General features: G+C 41.0%; 1 protein-coding gene across 4 annotated transcripts in view; it reads right to left on the reverse strand.

The window, feature by feature from the left end:
• The window catches only part of carnmt1 (carnosine N-methyltransferase 1), a 39,863-nt gene extending 27,723 nt beyond the window's left edge, over positions 1-12,140 (reverse strand). For 3 of the 4 annotated variants that reach the window (XM_072281527.1, XM_072281529.1, XM_072281528.1), the window contains exons 1-4: positions 11,977-12,140; positions 5,270-5,474; positions 3,227-3,393; positions 2,234-2,374 (exon numbers count right to left, since the gene is read on the reverse strand). In XM_072281527.1, coding sequence (XP_072137628.1) covers positions 2,234-2,374; positions 3,227-3,393; positions 5,270-5,474; positions 11,977-12,104 — 641 coding nt within the window. In that variant the 5' untranslated portion in view covers positions 12,105-12,140. The remainder of the gene's footprint in view (positions 1-2,233; positions 2,375-3,226; positions 3,394-5,269; positions 5,475-11,976) is intronic. The other variant, XM_072281526.1, reaches the window with a different exon arrangement.
• Between the last annotated feature and the right edge of the window lie 14,486 nt (positions 12,141-26,626).

A 26,626-nucleotide genomic window follows, 5' to 3' on the forward strand; every position in this document is an offset into this window, starting at 1 on the left:
AAGAAGTTACATAGGGTTGGAATCATTGTGGATAGAGCTAAGAAACTGCAAGGGTAAAAAGACCCTGATGGCAGTAGTATACAGACCACCAAACAGTAGTAAGGATGTAATCTACTAATGGGAAATGAAAATGCATGCTGAAAGGGAACTGCAACAATAGTTGTGGGGGATTTCAATATGCAGGTAGATTGGGAAAATCAAGTTGCTGCAGAGTTCCAAGAGGGGTAGTTTCTATAAAGCCTATGTGATGGCTTTTTAGAGCAGCCCACTAGGGAGTCAGCTACTCTGGATTGGTGGGGGGGGGGGGGGGGGGGGATGGCAATGAACCAGAATTGATTAGAGACCTCAAGGTAAAAGATTCCTTAGGGGAAAGTAATCATAATACAAGGGGTGATTGATAAGTTCGTGACATAAGGTAGAAGGAGTCAATTTTAGAAAACCTAGCACATGTATTTTTCAATATAGTCCCCTCCTACATTTACACACGTAGTCCAACAGTCGTGGAGCACATGGATCCCTTCTTTGTAGAAGTCAGCATCTTGGACCTCCAGAAAGTGGTCCACAGCAGGGGTGATTGATAAGTTTGTGGCCTACGGTAGAAGGAGATGAGTTATTAACTTCAAACTTTCTGCATAATCACTCAAAGAGTTGAACTGCACATGCATGTAACGAAAGCTGTATAACTCATCTCCTTCTACCTTAAGCTTTGGTAGAAGAAATGAAAGAGTTGACTATTTTCTAATGGAGAGAAAATACAAAAAAACTGAGGCTCAAAGGAATATGGGAGTCCTTGTGCAGGATTCCCTAAAGGTTAATTTACAGATTGAGTCTGTGGTGAGGAAGACAAATATGATGTTAGCATTCATTTCAAAAGGACTAGAATATAAAAGCAAGGATGTAATGTTAAAACTTTATAAAGCACTAGTAAGGCTTCACTTGCCCCTTATCTTAGAAAGGATGTGTTGAAACTGGAGAGAGTTCAAAGGAAGTTCATGAAAATGATTTCAGAATTGAATGGCTTGTCATATGAAGAGCATTTGATGGCTCTGGGCCTGTATTCACTAGAATTCAGAAGAATGAGGGGTGACCGCATTGAAACTTATCGAATGGTGTAAGACCCTGATAGAGTGGATGTGGAGAGGATGTTTCATCTGGTGGGAGAGTCTGAGACCGGAAGACACAGTCTCTGAATACAGGGATGTCCTTTTGGAACATAGATGAGGAGGAATTTCTTTAGCCAAAGAGTGGTGAATCTGTGGAATTTGTTGCACTGACAGCTGTGAAGTCCAAGTCTTTATAGATTCTTCACTAGTCAGGGCATGAAGGGATATGGGGGTAAGGCATATGGAGCTGAGAGGGAAAATAGGTCAGCAATGATGAAATGGCGGAGCAAACTCGAAGGGCCAAATGACCTAATTCTGCTCCTGTATCTTATGGTCTTATTCTCTCTTTCTTCCCCAGGGATTGATCCAGTAAAACCACAAATACTACCTCAAAGGGAAGTACTTCTTTCCTTAGTTTTGAAAACCAAAAATGCACATAAACCCTCCAGGTGTGCTCTCATCAAAATTCTGCAGAATTGTATCAAAGTTCACTTAATTTTGATGCCAACTGTTTTATTACTTGTGTTTTTTGTTTCATTAATCAGCAAAACAAGATCCATACATCAATATTTATTAGTTTCTTACATAAAAAACTTTCTATTCTTCCCACTTCAGCTTTTCCCCATTTTATATTTCATCTCTATATTCTTGTCCATGTGCCTAAATTGCCTACCTCTCTTTATAGATTTTTGTCATTTCACAAATTACTCTCTCATATAGCTTTGTATCAATAGCAAATTTAAGGAATAAACAGAGTAACTTTGTCTGGCACGTCTTTGAATGACGAGAATATGCATAGAGAGAAGATATACAAAATGAGTACCCTTTCATTGAAAGAGTGACCACAGAGGAATAATGAATAATTGTAGATACTCAGTGAGAATACTGAACACTTAACACTTAGATTTTTGGCTATGAGAAGAATTGAGATAAGGCAGAAAAGTGACTAACGGACTGCTTCTTATGCATAATCTTATTGAATTGGTGTAGCAGCCTTAAGTGTGCATTCCAGCAATTTCTGTTTTTTTGGTTTCTAAAACAAATCCTATATAATTATTTTAAATTGGAATAATACTTTAATATCATGTACGATAAACAAAGAGGATTCAAGTTCTGTAGTTATACTCTACCTGTTGAGTACAAAATGTGAACAGAAGAGCATATATAGACTCCATTCATTACCCTGGCAACTATAACCCAGTCGAGCAATCTCCCAGGCCAGTCTTCCAAGTCCTGCTCCCGGTACAAGGATGTTCAAATCAGCAGGATTGCTTCATTGAAAAAAGCAAAATGAAACAATTAATTTGATGTGCAAGGACTAAGGTGGGAAATGAAATATTCTATTAGTAGCATTTCAAATCGTTTGCATGGATTTTCCTTCAATTTGTTAATCTCACTGCATCTTAAACAGTAACAATTAATCTTACTGATCTTGTTTTCAAATCTATGGGAGACAATGGCTTGTTTGACAATGTATGCTCCAAAAGTTTCTGTGTAAGTGGCTAACACATATTTCATACCACTACTAACAACTCCTCAAGTGGTGAGTTGCTCATTTTAATAAACTGTACTTTTGTTCAAAAGACACAAAATTTTGAAACATTACTAAAAATTCAGTTATTTACTGTGCAGCACAGAAATATCACAACATATTCCATTATTGTTATTATGCTCGATGGAGCTAGTGCTATGCACGACATCATGAACTGGTAGGCCCATTTCCCATTCTATACAAGTACATGACATAAATACATAAGTTAACGGCTAATTTTCCTCATTTGGAGTGCAAAACACATTAAATCTGGAGGTTCCTACAAAAGCTCTCATGTTAGCAAAAATAACAAATGGCATAAACTCAAACACAAGATGCTAAGTTTTTTTAGCCATAAAAATGCAGCTTCTCTGAAAGAACAGGACTTCTGAGAAGAGTAAGAAGAGAAGTTACACTCAGAAGGTTTCTATGCTAAAGTAAATATTGCCTTAGCACAGTATCTTTCCAGAATGATAACTGAAACACACAATGATTTCTTTTTAATTGCACTTCAAAAACAATTAAACAAGTTCAAAAACAAATCTATCTCTCAACTTGCTTAAGTTCAAGATATGTGGAACCAATAATATACCATTCTGTTCGAGGGAACTGCTTTATGATTTCTTCAATGATTGGCTGGTAACAGGCATCCCGCTCAGCCTTGCCATCTTCACTCCAGTCTCTTACAAACTGCTTAATGGTGGACTTGAGTTTGTCCATGTCAAAGGTGGATGCTGGTTTTAATCTTCCCAAGTCAGTCTATTATAACCAAATATAATCACTTATTAACAAATGGGAGAAAGGCTCATGGAAATTAATAATCCATTAAGAAAGACCTGTTGCAAAAATATTTATATTTCGCTTCTTGAAATATTTGTTTTGTTCAGCTCATTGTCAATTAATCAGAATTACATAGAAGTTATAAATCAAGAATTAGCCTTTCTGGTCATCCTCTGCATTAATTTTTCAAATGAATTCTTGCTCCTATAGCTGTGTCTGCTTTTCCATATCTCCATTTTCTCTCCTTCAACTACCCAATGAACCTATTCCTAAACTCTGACATAGCCTTGCTTTCACCAGTATTATATCCTTACCTCTATGAAACAAAGCAAGAAATAAGAAAAAAATTGTTGATACGCGAATTAATGCTGGATTCTTCCTCAAACTGTGGCACAGAATTCTTTAGTTAACCTAAAATATCAAATGGGACATTGTCTTCCTATTCCTTACCATACAAAGCAATAACACTGCTTGGTACTACACTAAATGGCAACCTAAATTACATACGGGACTGAGAATCAATCTACAGTCTTCTAAGTAAAGGCAGACTTTTCTAAGATTAGTGGCAGTTTAAGTAGTTACTCTGCATACGAGCACCTGCTGCACCCAATCTTAAATTTCTTGCTTTTAAATGTATATACTGAGAACATCTATTCTGTTATTTTTTCATAATCTCAGATGTCTCTATTTTACCTCTATTAGCATAAGCAAAATATTCCTAAATTTCAGTACCTCCTTATATTTTCTCATGCACCCAGTGAAATATATCCCCTTCAATGTTGACACATTTGCCTCATGGACTAAATGACCTTTTTTTTGCTTTTAGGTGCTGCTTCTGAATGCAAACCTGAACCACTCCCTGCCTGATACCTCAAATTTTCCCCATCTTTAATTCTATCAAAGGTGGTTTATTTATCATGCAAAATAGCTAAATATATACGAATAGTGAAATAATACCCTGATGAACTCGCTTTAATGAACCTGAGCTCAACACCTCATTTAAATATGATATATTAAATCCAGAAATATGCAGAAATGGTTGGTAATCATCATGTACTGTCCACCCAAGTTTATTTTCCAGCTGGGCTCACAACTTAGCATCAAAGAAGTCAGGTTCATTTTCATGTTGTCCCACAAATGGGATACAAAGGTCATTCCAATTCTCATGCCAGTTGAAATAACTTAATGAGACAGAATCTCAAAACTTGCAACTTGTCAGTTTAATGCTATACTATTTACCTACTGAGAAACAATACTTAGTGATTTTATTGGAATTGATAGAGCTTCAGAGATGAGAAATAAAGCCTCTGTGGCATTTGAATTAAAGTCTGTTATCTAATTTTAGAGTTTGGGTGACATCAGTTAAATATATCATAAGGTCACAATATTTAATAGAATTGTAAAGGACAAAGAGTCTAATTTTAATATTATACAATTATACTAACCCAAGTCAGGAAGGAATACCAAAACAAAATACTGTAAAATTAAATATCTTCAGTAAGATCAGCATGTCATATCAGGCATCAATATGTCAGGCAGCATATGTGGAAAGCTAAAGTTAAATTTTCAGGTTGAATGCCATTTATTAGCACTTTTATCACAGCTAATTCTGATGACAGGTTATTGACTTGAAACATTAATTCTGTCTCTGCACAGATGCTGCCTGACCTACATTACAATTTTATACCAAAATACTGCACCAAGTTTGCCAAGGGTAATTTTGATCACACATGCATAAATTTACTTAGACCTGCTAAGAACACGAGATAATTGAGTTAAAAATGCAAGCAAATCCAATTATTTGAAGGCAACATAGAGTTCAGTTTTCAAAAAGTTACATTAATGCTTCACTTACCTCCATGTCAATGAATCCATATTCTTTATTTTCAAACATATGATTGCAGTTGTTTATGATTTCTTTTAATATTTCATAGTTATGTTCAATACACTCTCTTAATTTTTTCACATGAGGAAGAAAATTAGGAAGCAGCTTCCGATGAGCTGCTGGAAGTGACCGAAATTGCTTTTCAGAACGAGTTACCCTCTCATGTGCATATATCCTGTAATGTGAAATTGCATTATAAATAAGCTTAAAAATTTTGAACATAATTGCATTGACAAAATCACTTAACTTACAAATTAAAATCTTGTTGCTTTTAACTTACATGTATGTTTTAAATACTTTTTATGAAGTCTGCACTTATAATGATCACATTTCAGAGCATACATTTACAGTTACAAGTTTCTGTATTTGACTATATTGCAGTAAGAAATGAAAATATGCTTAAAACACAATAGAATCTATTAATTGCTGTGCACTACATATCAGGCTAAAGTCCATTACAAATTTGGAGAAAATAAGTAATTAGCTGTCAGAATCAAGTACTGGTGACAGCCTTTCCTAAACCCAACTTATAAAAGTCTGGCAGAAAACATTGAAAGTGGTGCTGGAAAATGTGAAATCCCAAAAGGGGTATAATTACAGAGAGAACAACGGGTACATGTGTAGTTTGTTGGAAATGTCAAGTGGCAAGAAAGGTTAAGAAAGTGGTTACAAAAAAAAGTACAGACAAGGACGCCACAACAAATTGTATAAAACACTGCCTCGGGTACAAATGAAGCGCTGTTTACAGTCTGGGAACTATACTTTTGGAAAGGTATACAAGCTCTGGAGACATCAGGATAGACTGAGAAGGTGAGATTGTTTTCCTTGGAAGAGAATAGGTTGAGAAAAGATCTGATGAATGTATTTAAATTCATGAAAGGTACAAACTGAGCAGACAAAGAAAGACTGTTCCCACTGATAAGAATGAAGTGAGTGGACATATTCAAAGGTGACATGAGAAAAGTTATTTCTGTGTCAAAAAAACATCAGTATAGAAGTTGGCCTTTGGCCCACCATCCAAACAGAGCATCAGCTGCCTATTTACACTAATTCTACATTGATCCCTATCAATCTATTATAGTTTAGTGGTTTTGAACAGTTTCATTCAACACTGATTTTTTTTTAAATGACTGCATCATGCTCTCATGTTCTGAAAACTATGCCAACCATCCACTTGGCTTTAAGAATTCTCAGATCAATGCCAATCGTATGTTTATACATACATAGTAGAAAATGACTGCAATAATGCAACCAGTATAACTTAAGTTAAATAAAATCTTCTTACATGTCACATGACAAAAAAAAATTACTTTAGATTTTATCGGCCACATGATAAAATAACTTATTTGTTTGAACATTCATCACAATCCAAACACAAAAATTTGCTAATCACCCTAAATTTGTGTACTCTTGTCATTAGCTCTAAACCATTCACTCTAACACCTTAGGTAACTTAAGAATGGTTCCCGGATTCCCTTGAGCCTTTTCTGCTTTAAGCAGAGAAACCCCAGATTCTGTTTCTGGTCTGTGTAAACGTAACGCGTCCATTCATGTTCCACAGTTCTATACCCTGTCAAAAGCTTTCAACTATTCCAAGGGTACGGTGCTCTGCCCAAAACAAATGCTACACTAATATTTTACATAAGTTTAGTTTAGTGCATTGGTAAACCCAGATAGAATGTTTCCCACTTATATTTTAATGGAAAAAATATTTCAACCCATCTGCACAAAGTATTCATATTTTAGCTAAAATCCTGCAAACTAACAGGAAACATTATTTTCTATAAGTAAATGAAGTCTAAATTCACAGTCTAATATATCCAAATGAAATTGCATTTCATCATCTTAACAGTGACAATGAACAGAAAACTTCTAGTAATGATGAGCCAATTTATTTCTGCAATTCAGCCTTATGTTAGCTATTATTTCTAAAAGATACCTTCTGGATAGCACATTTCCATTTGAAAAACATATTTCTCTTGCTGGACAACATCATACAAATTTTAAAATATACACACTGTAAATAGTTAAACAAATCTAAATACAAGGAATACTAATCAGGCTACAAAGACTTAACCACGAACCACACTGAATTTTCCAACATTCTAATTTGAAACTCATATCAACTGTGAATCACTTCTGACGTGTATAAAATTCACATTGCACTTTCCTCACTGTTGAACGCACATTAGTTAAATTTCATTGCTTTCGTATAACCCTGCCCCTGAAGACTTACAAGCTGATAGGTTAATTAACTGCGTAAATTGACCCAAGTGTGTATGTGAGTGGTAGAATCTAGGGACAAAGGGAATATGGGCAAATTAAAACAGGATATTCGTAAATCGGTTTTTAGCAGTTGGCACCAACTTGTTGGGCCAATTGTCTATGACTCTATAATTATAAAAAGGAAATAACATAAAACAAGCAACTGGTACCTGAAATACCTGAAGTATTTGTGTTAATACAAATGACATTACCATAACAATACCAAAGAGCATCGACAATTATCAAAATTCAGCAATTAAATGTACTCGAGTATTCGCCATCAAATATTTTAATATGCTGCAGCCACTATACACAGTTTTAGACACATTAGCAAGTAATGATGATGGGATAATAAATTCAAAGCAACAGGAGATGGCTTTAGAAACAGCGTATTCAACGAAAAGGACCTTTTTCTTGAATAGAACTACAAACATACTTAAGGTGAGATAAAGAAATCTCTTATCATTTAATTGAAATTTAAGCCTGATCACCTGCATGAGATTCAGCTCCATTGTTTAACTGGGGGTGGAGTTTATTTAATGGCAACATTTAAAATACTGAGTGCAGAACTTAACAGAAAATAGCCAGACTCTTAAGAAAAGGATAGCATAGGAATTAAGTTGGAAAAAAACATAACTGATACAGTAATTGATTTGTGCCTTCCAACCCCAAAGCTGCAGCACTGCAAGGATTTTCACCACATGAACAACAGAATGATTTCAGATGAGTCAGTAACAATAAACCTGATGTCTATCTGCTAATCATATATAAAAGACACAATGAAAAACAATAATTAACTTTCATTTTTTGAAGAATATTTAAACTACAAGTGTTATACAACATGAATATCTGAAAGACCAACAAAATATGTTTTTGGGGTAGTTACAGAACAGTTATATAATTAAAATTGCAACTACAGTTAAGTTTTTAGAATCCATGTAATGTGCTTTCTTAAAGGTTCTATTTCAGCAACAACTTATTATCACTTTGAATAGTTATATAACACAGCAATATACTTGTTGACAAATCCATGCAAAATCTTCACTTGAAAACTTAGATGTGTCAGACATCAGACTGTGCTACTGGGCACTGCTCCTGTGATTTTAATGTCCTTCAATTGAACAAACTGGATAGTTTAATGAAATCAAGTATATTATTCTTCATACGGATGGGGACAGTGTAATTACAAAACTCAAAAGAATGCCAAGCACTTCAGTGATCTCACAAAGCCTAGTTTTCCACTATCCATGCACTATCTCCTCACTAAAACCAATTCGTAATCAAATTGCATGTCTGACAGCTAGTTTAAGCATGAAACATCAGCATTCTACTGATACTTCATGTCATCTGCATATCCTTCCTTAGTGCTTTTGAATGATAAATAATCCAGGAGTAGAATTTCATGCCTCTATCTTAATTTGTGATTTATAGTTAAAATTTCCTAGTTATGTCTGTTGCTTTTGTCCACACTATTTAAACAGATTGATCTTGTAGATAGATCATTATTATAAGAAAGTAGTGAGAAAATCTAACCACTACAATTTATCAACTAACCATTTTTATTCTATTTCAAGTAGGCTGATGTACAGAGGTTATGCACTGCTCTAAGTAAGGCTTTTTTTCAATATGGTAATACCTTATATTCTTCATTTAAATCTGGTGATTTGCATATCATAAAAGCATTAGTTTATTTGCAAGAGGGTGGTTCATTGGAGCAATACATTACAAAGTCAATATTTTGCATTACAGCTTCTCTATGGTACTTAATCTTGACCGTATTCTAGCCGAGCAGAGATATCCTCTTTCCCTACTCTCATTCATTTATATTTTCTTTTGTTGCTAACAATGATAAAAGGTCATTGATCCAAACACAAATCATAGAAAAATTATGATTCAAGACAACTGGACCATCCCAGATGGAGAAAATGAACAAACACAGCCAGGACTTCATTAATGTGATGAGAGTACCTTCCTCAACTACCCATTCAGGCAGTATTCCAAACCTTTATCCATTCTCTTGAGTGATTTTTATTTTCATTTCGACTCTAACCTTTTATCAATTATTTCAAATCAATGCTCTATGATTTTCAATTCCTATGAAGAGAATAGGTTCTTTCTATTTAGGCGTATCAATTTTACACACCTCAATGTACTCAATCTTTCGTCTTCGCTAACATTTTCCAATGTTGGCAATACCCTTATAAATCTTCAGTGATCCTCTCTACTGATATCCTATCAGCAATTTGGTGATTATGATACTGCACAAGTCTCAAGCATGGTCTGACTAGCATTATGAGCAATGCCGGGATAATCTCTGTACTTTTAAATTATGTGCCTTGGCTAATAAAAACATCAGATGATAATTTTGAACTATTTCTTTGACCTGTCCTGATAACTTTTCAGGGTCTATCAATAATTACTTCAAATCTGCTTCTTCCTACACATCTCTAAGAACACTATTATTTTCTTTCCATGCTGTACCTCACCAAATGCAAAATCTCAAACATCCCCGAATTATGTTCAATTTGCAACTTTTCTCCCCAACTTCAGTCCACTTTCATCTCAGCAGTGTTGCTCCATCCACAAATGGTGTTTGATCATTGTGTTTCTATCATTTTCTACCTTTTTTCTTCAATTTCTTGCAGTTTTAAATTCAATGTTCATAATTTTGATGGGAGCACTAGCAACCTGGATCTATTAGTTCAGATTGAGTCATTCAATTTTAAAATATATAAATTTGAACACATTCTCAGTATTACAGACTCAATATTTAAAATCAATGCTATTTATGCAATTTTATTATTGTTTAGTTTGCATAGTTTTAGTGCGTGTAAAAATACTTACTTTGACTTCTCTAAATAGCTCTTTCCATAGCTAGTTAATATTATTTTCCAGTGTATGATGGAATGGTAATGGAGTAAATGCAAAATCTCATTTCACAAGACATCACAGTTTATTGTAATGTATACTATTAAGGCAGAATATTAAAATTAATTTATTTCAAAATCTTTCCCTGATTTCTTGTCTCCAAATGTGTTATTTTACTGACAGGAATTTTACACTGAATTACCCGTCTCCTTTTGCTAATTTCCATAACATATAGTACGTGTAAAGGAATTTTATGAAGAATTGATGGGGACCATTGGCTGACGAATCTATAGCAAAAGGAGCATTGTCTAATGATCTTTTGGGAGTAAAATTTAAATAAACACCAACATACAGTCATTGGCAGAATCTGGAGAAGTCTTCCGCAAACCATAATTGATGCTTAGTCAATTATAAAACTGAGATTGATATGTTCTTAGCAAAGTGATTGTAAAGGGTAAAAGATAAAGACATTTATACTTTTTGGTCACAAGTGAGCCATAATCTAAATAGCAGACCAAGGTCAAATGGCCAAATCTTGCTATGGTGCTCCTGGACAAATCTATTGTGTCAAATATCAGTTATTGGTATTTTTAGAAATTAAAGGTGCTCCATGACAAAAGTGCAGAAGAAAGTGCCCTAATTTTGAAATTTGATTTGAGAAGCATTTTAATAAAAGGCAGATTTGTGGTGAATGAGTACGATAGATATTAATGCTAACAGACTAAAACACAGTCAATCAGTACTGTTATTTATTTCTCATACACTGTGTAAACACTACAAAGCATAAAGGAAAATATTACCAAAGCCTGAAAGATTAAAAAAGCAAAGAAACAATTGAAAATTATATATTTTATTTTTAAAACAGTTCAGTTATAAAACATAATTATTCTAGATAAAGCTGGAACACCTAATTTAGCAAGAGTTGTGCACTGAAATCATAATTTATAAAATAAAGAAAACGTTAAGTATTCTAAAATCCCCAGCCATAATAAAAGTAGATGGGCATTAACTATCAGTTACAAATTGGCTTAAGCTCTATCCTAAAACTGCATAAACGACAGAGGGTGATACAAACACGAAGTAGGGCTATACATAGGTGACATGAAGAATCTCAAGGATATTCATTCAATTTGAACCAAGACTTTGTAATGGTGTTCTCTGCCTTTCTAGTTCCGCGAGAAAAAAAAAACTAGTATCCCCAAGTTTAGATAACCAATCGGCGAAATTACATTTTAACCGTGGTACCAATTGCCCATACTCCAATAAATATATGTTATGCCATTTGAGGAAGCCCACCAACCCTGAAACCAAACAATTCAGTATATTTTTTTTCCTGAAAAGGAAAGACTCGGGACAAATGTTCAGGTCATTAACAATCTCCGAGTAACCAGTGGTTAAAGACTTGCCGGTGCCAATGTCAGTCTGGCCTTGCGACCGGCTACCCTCTTCACCTCCTCTACCCCGGAGCTCAGGCCTGAGTTGGATTCATGTCTTACCCACCCTCTCACTCAGTCGGTTGCCGGCTGTTTTGTTTTCAAGTTTACCTATAATATCTAAAAGCATTAATGATTTTCCAGAAATGCTCTTTCTCCAGCCGTTCCTCCTCGTCCTCTTGCTGCTTTGCCTCTTCTTTTTCTTCCATGGGGCAGAGACGGTCCCGCTCGTTCTCCATCGCTTCCCCCCCACCGGCAGCGTAACGACGCCTTCACAACCACGCCACGAAAACGGCGGCACAAACGTCACACGCTCGCCACAGCGACACCCGCCTACTCGGAGGATGCCACCACGTCCAGTGCTGAGGAATCGCCGAGACTTGGCGAAACAGCGACACTTGCCGGCCTGGAGGATCACTGAACAACTCCCGAGATCGCACATGACACGGAGAAAGGCAGGATGACCTGTCAAAATGCAACACCCATCAAAGTTGCTGGTGAACGCAGCAGGCCAGGCAGCATCTCTAGGAAGAGGTACAGTCGACGAAGGGTCTCGGCTTGAAACGTCGATTTCTAGAGATGCTGCCTGGCCTGCTGCGTTCACCAGCAACTTTGATGTGTGTTGCTTGAAGTTCCAGCATCTGCAGAATTCCTCGTGTTTACCTGTCAAAACAGCAGGAAACGTCTGATATAAATAGAAGTATTAACAATTAGTTCTTTGGTGCTACAAATCGACTTTTGAATTATTTCTGAAATAAAATTAATTCCAAAGTTCTGAAGAAAAATTCTAGGTAAGAAAATAGTAAATAGTAAAATCACTGCAAATAATAAAATCAAATTTTAGAGTGTTCAACAGGATTATGGAACAATAAGCCAGTAAGCAGCAGCAAATACAGATGTATAAATACAGTCCAAGCAATCTCCATGATTTTAATTAAATAAGAACTTAATCGTGGTGGACCCTGTAGTTGTCTATCCACAATCTCTTCCACTATCAAGGTGAAGCCACACTCAGGTTGGAAGAACAAACACCTTATATTCCGTAAACACAGAATAATCTGCAGATGCTGGGGTCAAAGCAACACTCACAACACGCTGGAGGAACTCAGCGGGTCGGGCAGCATCCGTGGAAACGATCAGTCAACGTTTCGGGCTGGAACCCTTCGTCAGGACTGAAGAGGGAAGGGGCTGAGGCCCTATAAAGAAGGTGGGGGGAGGGTGGGAAGGAGAAGGCTGGTAGGTGTCAGGTGAAAAACCAGTAAGGGGAAAGATAAAGGGGTTGGGGAGGGGAAGCCAGTTGGTGATAGGCAGGAAAGGTGAAGAAGGAATAGGGGAAAACACAATGGGTGGTAGACGGAGGCAGAACCATGAGGGAGGTGATAGGCAGCTGGGGAAGGGGGCAGAGTGAAATAGGGATAGGGGAAGGGAGGGGGAGGGAATTACCGGAAGTTGGAGAATTCTATGTTCATACCAAGGGGCTGGAACCTCTATATTCTGTCTGGGTAGCCTCCAACCTGATGGCATGAACATTGACTTCTCTAACTTCCATTAATGCCCCACCTCCCCTTTGTACCCCATCCCTTATTATATTTTTTCTTTCCCCTTTTTTTTTTCTTCCTCTGTCCCTCTCACTATAACTCCTTGCCCAGCCTCTAGGTTCCCCCCCTCCCCCTTTCCTTCTCCCAAGGCCTCCCATCCCATGATCCTTTCCCTTCTCCAGCCTTGTATCCTTTTTGCCAATCAACTTTCCAGCCCTTAGCTCCATCCCTCCCCCTCCTGTCTTCTCCTTTCATTTTGGATCTCCCTTCCCCCTCTCAAATCTCTTACTATCTCTTATTTCACTTAGTCCTGACAAAGGGTCTCAGCCCGAAACGTCAACTGTACCTCTTCCTATAGATGCTACCTGGCCTGTTGCATTCACCAGCATTTTTTGTGTGTTTTTGGACGCTGTAGTTTATTGTGTTTATATAAGTATTTGATGAAGCTCAACACTATTAAATTAAGCCCAAGGATATTGGCATAAAGGGAAATTTACTTATAAATAAAAACAATAGGGTTACTGTCAGGAGTCTGAGACTTACTCTTGGAATAACAATTGTTTCTAATTTAGATCAATTATTTCGATTCAGATCTGTTGTTATCCAGGTAAAGAGTGCAGTGAAGTTGGAGGAGGCAGACCAGAAACTCCACTTCCTGGAATGCATGAACATTCATTTCTGTCCTCTGGGATTCTTTGCTTAGTTTAAACGGTGGATTAATAATCAAGAAACCTTCACTAACAAACCAGAGACGCCAGTTAATAATCTGGAATTTCCTTTTTAAAAATAGTGCAAAATTGCCTGACTATTGTAAGAATACATTTGATTGAACATGAAATTGGATGGGGCATCCAGGGAGGGGTAATACCTCTGTCGAGGGGGCTTATCGAGTCCATTCCAGGGCAGCTCACGCACCTTTGGATCCCACCAGACACTTTGCTCTCACCTGCGGCTCCAAGGGACAGTGGCCATCCCCCAGCACACCGCTTCCACAGGCAAGCTAAACCAGGTATGAGCAGCCAGCGGCCTTGTGTCCTGGTGAGATTGGGACATTCCACGTTCCAGCATGCGAAGCCAGCTCTGGCGTACTGGGCGGGTGAGATCCAGTGGCCGGGAAGGCGGTACTGCAACGCTCCGTGGAGAGCAAAGGGCATGACAAGGAACAGAAGACGGCATGGTCATTCACTTTCACCAAGGACGACCCAGTTTGTGACACTTGTTCGTACCACTGGACTCGGTCTCCTGAGGTCGAGGGAGTGGAAATACTCCAGTGCAACGGCTTTCCACTTTAAGTGCTCCCCCCCCACACAGATTTCCTCTCATAGTCCGTCACCCACCAACACAGAGAAACAAGCGTTTCCAATTGTATCCAAACTGTTGTTTTAAACAGAAATAAGCCCTGCAGAATGCCCGGCACCAGCTGAGGCACCGAATTCGAGGACAGCAAAGCTGATCCCAGCGCAGCCAACCTTGTTCTTCCATACAAGCACCCAAGAGTTAGTGTCTAAATTGCGAGAAATATCCTACGCACTGGTCAAGCAACAAAGTCACACAATTGTATCAGAATCATACTTTACAGGTAACATGCCAGACTTCTCCATTACAACACTGTTTAGGTTCCATCTCACAGCACAAGTGGTGGAATGGTGGCAGTGCCACTGAGAATCCTCAATGACTTAAAACATAATGTCAAAAATGGGCCAGGATATCAGCATTTTATTATCAGCTAACATCTTCCCTAAATGCACTCTGAGACAGTAGAGAGGTGCTGGCATGCCTTTTTATGTTTGCATCTGTGTGCTGAGCTCAGGATCCAAGATGTAAATGCCTAGGAATTTGAAGCTGCTTGCTCTCTCTTCACCCATCATCATATATGTCACTATCGTTGTGACAAAGGGAGATGCGAAAGTTCAAAGCTGGCATCCAGAAACTTGCGTATGACCAACACATCACCAACAGTAATGTATTTACTACCATTTGTATCTCATAGTTCCGCTTATACTTTTCTACATTATGCCAGGGGATCGATGCTGGTTTAATGAGCAGAGGGGGACCTGTATCAGAAATGTAGCACGCTTCTGAAGCTGTAACACAAGACAATCTGAATGCTCACTCAACGGCAAAAACACCAGAAAACAGATAGCTAAGCAATCCACCAACCAACAGTTCTATCAAAGCTTTGCAGTCCTGCCAAATTGACTGGTGGTGTACAATTTCATACTAAGGTCAGAAATGGGATGTCTAAGCTGATTGCCTGGAATTCAATTCCATTCATAACTCCTTAGAAAATGAAGCAGCCCATGTACTGCTTTTGTTTTTGAAACACAACTGAAATTTTTCTTTTTAGAATCATAAAATGATACACACATTCACCATTTCCATATTGTTCTGTGTTATTTTAGAAATGACTGGATGCTTGAAGAGGACATCATTTTCTACAAAACATTTCTTTTGGAGTAAGGCTCCATGGCTCACATTCCTCTGGCACACCCAGGACATAGTTTTATCATACTGTTACTAAAATAGCATGCTGACAAGGTACATAAATGACTTGACTTTATCTTGAGGCCCTGGTCCATTCTACCAACTCTAGTTTTGTACTCATTAAGATCAGCATTGTTAAAAATGTCAGTCCCTGATCTTCCCAGCTATTCAACTGACATTCCCCAACCCCTACCCATTGGTCACTCATTGGCCTGCCCTTAATTTCCTCCTTTTCCTCAGCCCTACCTCTTGCCTTCATCATTGGAATCATCAATTTCTACCCCGAATGCTCAGTCACTTGCTTGTCTCCAATTTTAATGTCCCTGGCTCATAAAAAAGTCTTTTTTAGATTATGAAGACACACAGTCCTCTTTTATTGTCATTTAGTAATGCATGCATACAATATTTCCTCTGGTGTGATATCACAAAACACAGGACAGACCAAGACTGAAAAAACTGACAAAACCACATAATTATAACATATAGTTACAACAGTGCAACAATACCATAACTTGATGAAGAAGTCCATGAGCACAGTAAAAGTTCAAAGTCTTTCAAATGTTCGACATCTCACGCAGACGGGAGAAGGAAGAAAAACTCTCCCTGCCATGTCCGACCATAATCTGTCTCTGAGTCATCCGAAAACTTCGAGCCTCTGAATCAGCTCTCCGACACTGAGTACTGAGCGCCATCTCTGTCCGATGATTCGACCTCAATTTCGGTCGCCAACAACAGGCAAAGCCGGGGATTTTGAGGCCTACCCTCCGGAAGATTCCCAACCAGACAGTAACGACAGTAGCGAACAAGCGTTTCAGAAATTTCTCCAGATGTTCCTCTGTGCTTTCACGTCTGTCTCCTTCAAATCAGAATTGTCCATGGCTCCTATTTAACTGATACAATATCATTTTTCATTGGAGGGCCATGCACCCATCCATACATTTTCCACCCATTCATACATCTTTGAACTTACAATCTCATTTCTCTTCTCCTCCCTACCTCCTGGCACACTAGTTTTCCAATCCCCTCTCCTTGCACTGGCTTCTGATTTTCTAGGCTTCATACTTCCATTACCCCAGACATAGCAAGGGCCCAAATGGGCTTGTGAAATCCTCTCCAAGAACCACCTATCAGGATGCTGGAGTAGGATTCAATTGCAGACCCAGCACTATGCACACAGTGATCCTGAGTAACAAATCCCAAAGAGCAAAGTTGGCATCAAAGTTCAGGCAGAGATCAAAACATCCAGAGAAATCCAAAAAACAATATGGAAACAGGCAGAGTCGATATTCAGACGGACAGAGTACAGATACAAACACTGGAAAGGTTCAGGAAAATTCACTGGCACAATCTGGCAAAAAGAAGAGGTGAAAAAACAGGACTGAAATATACTGAGCAAGAAACAGAGAGGCAGATGATAGGTGGAGCACAATGAGACACAGGTGGCAGCAATACAGGTAATAATGAGAAACAGATGAGAGACGGAGTACTCAGTAATACAGGGGCCGGAGTAGAGCAGGAGCACATGGGAATACAAAACCACAGACTGACAGCTAGGGGGAACACACAAAAAGACAGAGTTCAACTGGAGGTACTGACAGTACCCCCCCCCCCCCATGGACACCTCCTGGTGTCACGGCAGGTAGAGCTGGGTACTGGCGATGAAAGTCCCTGATAAGAGAGGGGTCCAGAATGTTACGCGTGGGGACCCAGCACCTCTCCTCAGGACCATAGCCCTCCCAGTCCACAAGGTACTGGAGGGCACGGCCCAAGTGTAAAACGTCCAGCAGTCTACACACCGTAAAGGCCTCTGACCCATCGATGAGCCGTGGGGGAGGGGCAGGTTTGGGGACAGAACACAGGGGGTGGCTGATGAAGGGCTTGATGAGGGATACATGGAAGGTGGGACAAATGCGACGGAGAGTGGAGGGGAGCTTGAGACGGACGGCAGCAGGGCTGACGACTTTAGCAAAGGGAAAGGGGCTGATAAATCGAGGGGCTAGCTTGCAGGAATCCACCTTGAGGGGCAGGTCTCAGGTTGAAAGCCACACATGCTGTCCCTGGCGGACACGTGGGGCCGTGGAGCGGTGGCAGTCAGCTTGATGCTTGATCCTAGCAGAGGCATGGAGAAGGGCAGAGCGAGTGCGCCTCCACGTCTGCTGACAACGGCGGTTGAATGCCTTGGCAGATGGAACGCCAACCTCCTCCTCCTGGGCAGGAAACAGTGGAGGCTGGTAGCCAAGGCAGCACTCGAAAGGGGACAGACCGGTGGATGAGGACGGATGAGAGTTTATGGCGTACTCGGCCCAAGGTAGCTGCTGACTCCACACAGAGGGGTTCTGGGAGACCAGACGCCACAATACTGTCTCGAGCTGTTGGGTGGCCCGCTCAGTCTGGCCATTGGTCTGTGAGTGGAATCTTGAAGACAGACTCGCAGAGGCACCCAGAAAATTACAGAATGCCCTCCAGAAGTTGGATGCGAATTGAGAGCCCCTGTCTGACACAACATCTAGAGGTAAACCATGTAACTTGCAGTACTAGTAATATGGCTGTTTCTTTGGCCGAGGGGCGTTTAGGTAGTGTACAGACTTGGAGAAACAATCAACTACTGTGAGAATGGTGGTATTATCATCTGATGGGGGAAAATCGGTGACAAAATTCAGGGCAATGTGGGACCAGGGTCTCTTGGGGATAGAGAGGGGTTGTAACAGACCAGCAGGTGACTGGTTAGAGTTCTCGCCTTGAACACAGACTGAGCAGGCTGAGACAAAGTTGCGGATATCATCTCCCATGGAGAGCCACCAGAACCGCTGACTGATGAAGGCCTGAGTACGTTTGGTTCCAGGGTGACAGGATAACCAGGAAGAACGCTATACCTGTGAGTGGAGAGAGCTGGGAACATAAACACAGCTAGTGAGGCATTGACTAGGGGCTGCCTCGTTCTGTTGCACCATGGCTTCAATGTCCCATTGCACTGCACCCAATAGACAGCAAGCAGGGAGGATGGCATCGGGTACCTCAGGGGTCTCAGAGGAAGGAAATCTTCGGGAGAGGGCATCAGGTTTTCCATTCTTGGAACTGGAGTGGAAGGACAGAGTAGAATTGAATCTTGAGGAAAAACAAGGACCAATGAGCTTGACGGGAGTTGAGACGCTTGGCCGTATGGATACATTCCAGATTCTTGTGATTAGTCCAGACTAAGAATAGCAACTTTGCTCCTTCCAGCCAATGCCTCTACTCCTCCAGAGCTAGCTTCACAGCTGGCAGCTCCTGGTTTCCAACATCGTAATTCTGCTCCGAGGGAGTGAGGCAGTGAGAGAAGGCGACACAGGGTGTACCTTCTCATCCTTGGCCAAGCGCTGAGAGAGAACAGCTCCTACACCAATGTCAGACGCATCCACCTCCACAATGAACTGCCGGTCAGTGTAGGGTTGAATCAGGATGGGGGCAGAGGTGAAACGTTCCTTCAGTTCAGAGAATGCTTTTTCAGCAGCAGGGGACCAGGAGAATCTGACAGCAGATGAGGTAAGAGCAGTGAGTGGTGCAGCCAGTGTACTGTAATTTCTGATGAAGCAGCGATAGAAGTTAGCAAAGTCCAAGAAGCGTTGTGACTCTCGACAAGTCAAAGGTTGGAGCCATTTGACCACCATCTTGACCTTCTGTTGGTCCATCTGAATGGAACCACCTGAAATTACATACCCCAGGAAGGAGACTGTATTGCGATGAAACTCACATTTCTCAGCCCTTACAAAGAGCTGGTTCTCCAGAAGGCACTGGAGAATTCTGCAGACGTGACCTGTGTGTTCAGCAAGGGACTTGGGGGAAAAAAAAAAATCAAAATGTCGTCGAGATACACAAAAACAAATTGGTTCAGCATGTCCGAGTACATCATTTATCAGGGCTTGGAAGATGGCGGGGGCATTGATGAGACCAAATGGCATGACCAGATACTCGTAATGGCCTGAGGTGGTGTTGAAGGCCGTCTTCCACTCATCCCCTTCGCTGATGCGGACAAGGTGGTAGGCGTTACAGAGATCAAGCTTGGTGAAAACTGAGGCTCCTTGTAGTAGTTCAACTGCTGAGGTCATGAGCAGAAGAGGGTAACGGTTCTTAACAGTGACTTCATTCAGTCCCCGGTAATCAATGCATGGATGCAAGGAGCTGTCCTTCTTTTCAACAAAGGAAAAAACGGCACCAGCAGGGGAGGAAGACGGCCAGATGATGCCTGCAGCCAGAGACTCTTGAATGTACTTATTCATGGCTTCTGTTTCAGGTACAGATAGGGAATACAGGCAGCCCCTTGGGGGAGATGTGCCAGGCAAGAGGTTAATGACGCAATCATATGGACGATGAGGTGGCAGGGAAGTGGCCTGGGACTTGCTGAACAAAGCCTTGAGGTCTATGTATTCAGGAGCAATGGCACTAAGGTCCAGAAATTCCTCGGGGTTATCTGAGCTTGGAGACAAGGGGATCTGAGCATGGCAGAGGCAGTGGGAGTGACTGAATGGGCTCCAGCCTACAATCTTGCGACTGAGCCAGTCAGTGTGGGGGATGTGTTTAACTAACCAGGGATGGCCCGGGACAATGGGAGCTTCAGAAGAGTCAATAACATAAAGGGTTAACTGTTAATGATGGTTGCCGGATAAACTGAGACTCACTGGGGCCGTGACATGGGTGATGTTAGCCAGTCTCTGACCATTCAAGGCATTGGCCATCAATGGTGACTGGAGAGCAGACGTGAGTAATCTCCGCTGGGCAGCCAAGCTGGAATCAATAAAACACCCCTCTGCACCAGAATCGACCAAGACGGAGACTGCTTGGCGTTGAATGTCCCACTCCAGAGAAACGAGTATGAAAGTAAGTGGTGTCAAGGAGGGCAGGACAGGGATCATGCTCACCAGTACTCCTCATCCTACTGGTGAGCGCTGGCTTTTACTGGGCAGGTGGATATGAAATGGCCTGGTTGGCCACAGTACAGATAGGAATGGGTGCTGACTCTCCTTTGATTTTCAGTTGGCGTCAGGCAGGTAAAGTCAACATGCATAGCCTTGGGCTTTGGAACGGGAATTGTAGATGGAGGCAAATGGCAGAGCAATGTAGACTGACAAGGAGCTTGGAACTCACCCAGTGCCCCCAGGACCCTCTGGAACCCCTCCCTCTGTGGCGCTGCTGAAGGTGAACATCAATACGGATGACCAAATCCACTCGGGCTTCAAGGGTGGCAGGAAGGTCCTGGGTGACCAGCTCATCTTTGATGTCTTTGGAGAAGCCCTTCAGGAAGGTGTCGTACTGTGCCTCAGTTTCAGCCGCTGGAGGTGGCTAAGGTCTGGAACTCTATGGCATAATTTGACACAGGTCTGTGCCTCTGGTGCATGTGCAGCATTTCATGGGCAGCCTCTCTCCCATGTTTGGAGCGATCCAACACTTTTCTCATCTCCTCAGAAAATAACTGAAAACTACTGCAAAAAGGGGAGCCTGCCTCCCAAACAGCTGTTCCCCATTCTCTCGTCCAACCGGACAGTTGGGTGATGAAGTAGGCTACCTTGGCTTGATCAGTCAGAAATGTTGTTGGTTGCAATTCAAAAATGAGGGTGCACTGGGAAAGAAAAGAGCAGCAGGTACCGGGCTCACCTAAGTACTTTTCTGGAGAAGGCAGACGGGGTTCTTGGACAGGAGGAGCATGCAAGGATGCGGAGGGCAAGGCAGAAGATGCAGTCGCAGAATGTTGATGGGTGCTCTGGGACAGCTAGAGTGACTGAGTCTGGGCCACAAGATCGGCTACATTGGCAGAAAGCGACCCCACTGCCCTGAACACGGAGTCCAGCTGGTTCTGGTGTCTCCCCAGCATCACTCCCAATTGTTCCAGGGCAGCTCATAGATGACCAGGGTCTGCTGCATCCATTCTGGCCAGATTGTACTGTCAAGGTGCTGGAGCAGGGACCCAGTTGCAGACCAGGTACTGTGCACACAGTGATATTAATTGAGTAACAAATCCCAAGATGCAAATAAAGTCAGTGTCAAAGTTCAGGCAGAGATCAAAACGTCCAGAGAAATCCAAAAACCAGAATCTGACCGAGTTGATATTCAGATAGAGTACAGATACAAATACTGGAAAGGTTTAGGAAAATTCACTGACACAATCTGGCAACAAACAGGTGAAAACACAGGACTGAAATACACTGAGCAATAAACAGAGAGGCTGATGATAGGTGGAGCACAATGAGACACAGGTGGCAGCAATACAGGTAATAATGAGAAACAGGTGAGAGATGGAGTATTCAGTAATACAGGGGCCAGAGTAGAGCAGGAGCATGAGCATATGTCAGAGTGGTTTTAGAAAGGGAAGGAATTCCATGGACTCAGTGATTATGTTAGAGACTGAAATAAGGAAGGCCCAGGCAAATAGAGAGTCAGTAGTGGCAGTGTTCTTTGACATTGTAAAAGCCTATGATATGATGTGGAAGGAAGGATTATTAATTAAACTGCACAAGATGGGGGTTGGTGGGAGAGTTTTTAATTGGATTAAAGATTTTTTGTTTGGTAGAAAAATTCAAGTTTGGATTGGATCAGAATTATCAAAACAGTACATAGTGGAAAATGGCACACCTCAAGGTAGTGTGATTAGCCCGTTACTTTTCATCATTATGATCAATGATGTCTTCACAAAGGTACCAGTGGATATAAGTAGGTCACTGTTTGCAGATGATGGGGCCTTGTGGAAAAGAGGCAGGAACATGGACCATATAATCAGGAAACTACAAGAAGCAATTGATGAAGTGGTGGAGTGGGGTTATGATTGGGGATGTAGATTTTCAGTAGACAAAACTCAAACTGTATTTTTTACCAGGAAAAGGGTTGAGGTAGGGAAGAAGTTAAGGATGTATGGGGTTGAATTAGAAAGGGTTGCATCATTTAAATTTCTGGGAATTATATTTGATTCACGATTAACATGGTCAGACCATATCAGGAAAGTTGAGGAGAAATGTAAAAAAGTAATAAATGTGATGAGATGTTTGACTGGTAGGGAATGGGGAGCAAGTTGTTCAGCTTTGAAGAGAATGTATGTGGCTTTAGTAAGATCTGTATTGGATTATGGAAATATAGTATATCGATCAGCAGCTAGGTCTCTTATAAGGAAACTGGATGTGATTCAGGCTCAGGCCTTGGAGAGCATGCAGTGGGGCTTTTAAAATGTCACCAGTGTCAGCCCTACAGGTAGAAATGGGAATAATGCCTTTGGAACTAAGAAGGATGCAACTGATGGCAAACTACTGGGATAACTTGCAGGGGCATAATGATTCTCCCCCTACTAAAGGAGTGTTGCAGGAGTGCTGGGAAAATGGGAGGTTTCAGAGGGATACCTTTAGTCGGGTAGGGAATGATATCGTGAAAGAATGTGGAGTATTTGATCTGAGGATAAGTCCTTCAGTAGTTTATCTGGTTGTAGCTCCGTGGAAGCTTGTATGGCCTGACATAGACTGGCATTTGTTAAAGGAAAGGAATTTGTAAAAGGAAAGAAAGATATAAAACAGATTTGGTAAATGCATTTAACTGTCATGTGATGGGAAAGTATAGTGATTATACTCACATTTATACGGATGGTGCGAAGGAACCTGAAACAGGAGTGACAGGGTTTGGGGTGGTAATACCAGCAAAAGAAATTGGAATCAGCAGAAGAACATCTAATAAGTTAGGGGTGTTTACAGTGGAGATGCTGGCAGTGTTGGTTGCGTTGCAATGGGTGCAGAAAGCCAGACAAGCCAAAGCATTGATATGTTCAGATTCATCCTCAGTTCTAGCAAGTTTAAGGTCTTTTCACACAAACAGTCGGCAAGATGTACTTTTTGAAGTCCTTCAGTTAGTTACAAGAATTGCAAATCAGGGAGGTCAGGTAAAATTTCTATGGGTTCCAGCACATGTAGGGGTGAAGGGGAATGAGAGGGTGGATGAGTTGGCAAAGAGGGTGTTAAAGAAAGAAAATGTGGAAATGCACATTAGTATCAGTAAAGCAGAGGTTAAGTGTGTAATCTGGGAAAAAGTCAACTGAATGTAGCAAGAAAGATGGGACAGGGAGGGGAAAGGGAGGCATTTATATCAAATACAAAAGAGTGTTGCAGTTACTAGGGTCGGTAATGGAAACAGAAGAGAGGAGATTGTGTGGACTAGGTTAAGGCTGGGGCATTGTGCATTAAACAAAACATTGAAAATGATAGGGAAACACCAGACAGGATTGTGTGAGGAATGTCAGGAAGAGGAGTCAGTAGAACATGTAGTTTTGTACTGCAGGAAGTATGGGATACAGAGAGAGATGATGAGAAATAAATTAAGGGAGTTGGGGATGCAGGAATTCACATTAAAAGGGTTGCTGGGCATGGGTGAGAGAGCACAAGTCCGGGTATTTTTAGCATTTTTAAGGGGTACAGGGGTTTTTTATAGAATATGACGAATAAACAGGAATAGGATACTAGGATGGTCAAAGATGGGAGGGTGAAGTGTAGGTTTGTGTGTGTGTGTGTATATATATATATACACACACATGTGCGCGTGTGCGATTGGGTGAAGGGATTCAGAACGTATCTCTAGTGCACATTCTGGAGCAGAGGGTGGCAGTAATGCACCATTAAGCTGGATGCCAACCGCCGTAAAACAAGATACAGACAGACAGGCAGGAGCACATGACAAAACAAAACCACAGACTGACAGCTGTGGGGAAACACACAAAAGGACAGAGTTCAACTGGAGGTACTGACAGAAGCCTAGGCAGTACAGCTGCATTATGTGGTAAAATATCATGGTCAATGTTTGTACACCTGAACCCGAAGGGGACCAATATCCTGGCGGGAAAGTTTAATAGAGCTGTTCGGGAGGATTTAAACTAATTTGGCAGGGGGATGGGAACCAGGATGATAGAGCGGAGGAAGGGGAAAACAGAAATAAATCTAAGATAGTGAGCAGTAAAGATGTCAGGAAAGACAGGCAGGTGATGGGGCAAATGTGCAGCCATTGGGATGAGTTGCAGTGAAATCAAAGCAAGAAGTATCAAATACTAGTCTTAAGGTGTTGTACTTAAATGCACACAGCATAAGGAATAAGGTGGATGATCTTGCTGTACAGCTACAGATTGGCAGGTATGATATTGTGGCCATCACTGAGACCTGGCTAAAGGATGCATGTCTCTGGGAGCTGAACGTCCAAGGATACACAGTGTATCGGAAGGATAGGAAGGTAGGCAGAGGGGGAGGCGTAGCTTTATTGGTAAGAAATGATATTAAATCATTAGAAAGAGGTGATATAGGATCGGAAGGTGCAGAACCTTTAAGGGTTGAGCTAAGGAATAGCAGGGGTAAAAGGACTCTGATGGCAGTTATTTATAGGCCTCCAAACAGCTGCAGGGATGTGGACTACAAATTACAACTGGAAATAGAAAAGGCCTGTCAGAAGGGCAGTGTTATGATAATTGTGGGGGATTTTAACATGCCAGTAGATTGGAAAAATCAGGTCAGCACTGGATCTCAAGAGAGAGAATTTGTAGAATGTCTGCGAGATGGCTTTTTAGAACAGCTTGTTGTTGAGCCCACTAGGGGATCGGCTGTACTGGATTGGGTATTGTGTAATGAACCGGAGGTGACTGGAGAGATTGAGGTAAAGGAACCCTTAGGAGGCAGTGATCATAAGATGATTGAGTTCACTGTGAAATTAGAAAAAGAGAAGCCGAAATCTGATGTGTCAGTGGAGTAAGGGAAATTACAGTGGCATGAGAGAGGAACTGGCCAAAGTTGACTGGAAAGAGGCACTGGCGGGAAAGATGGCAGAGCAGCAGTGGCTGGAGTTTATGCAAGAAATGATGAATGTGCAAGACAGGTATATTCCAAAAAAGAAGAAATTTTCGAGAGGGAAAAAGATGCAACTGTGGTTGACAAGGGAAGTCAAAGCCAAAGTTAAAGCAAAGGAGAGGGCATACAAGGAAGCAAAAATTAGTGGGAAGACAGAGGATTGGGAAGTTTTTAAAACCTTACAAAAGGAAACCAAGAAGGTCATTAAGAGAGAAAAGATTAACTATGAAAGGAAACTAGCAAATAATATCAAAGAGGACACTAAAAGCTTTTTCAAGTATATAAAGAGTAAAAGACAGGTGAGAGTAGATATAGGACCGATAGAAAATGATACTGGAGAAATTGTAATGGGAGATGAGGAGATGGCAGAGGAACTGAACAAGTATTTTGCATCAGTCTTCACTGAGGAAGACAGCAGGATACCGGACATTCAAGGGTGGCAGGGAAGAGAAGTGTGCGCAGTCACAATTACGACAGAGAAAGTACTCAGAAAGCTGAATAAGGTCGATAAATCTCCTGGACCAGATGGAATGCACCCTCGTGTTCTGAAGGAAGTAGCTGTGGAGATTGCGGAGGCATTAGCGATGATCTTTCAAAAGTCGATAGATTCTGGCATGGTTCCGGAAGACTGGAAGATTGCAAATGTCACTCCGCTATTTAAGAAGGGGGCACGGAAGCAAAAAGGAAATTATAGACCTGTTAGTTTGATGTCGGTGGTTGGGAAGTTGTTGGGAGTCGATTGTCAAGGATGAGGTTACAGAGTACCTGGAGGCATATGACAAGATAGGCAGAACTCAGCATGGATTCCTTAAAGGAAAATCCTGCCTGACAAACCTATTACAATTTTTTGAGGAAATTACCAGTAGGCTAAACAAGGGAGATGCAGTGGATGTTGTATATTTGGATTTT

Source organism: Mobula birostris, chromosome 17 (genome assembly GCF_030028105.1).
Source record: "Mobula birostris isolate sMobBir1 chromosome 17, sMobBir1.hap1, whole genome shotgun sequence".
NCBI lineage: Eukaryota > Metazoa > Chordata > Chondrichthyes > Myliobatiformes > Myliobatidae > Mobula > Mobula birostris.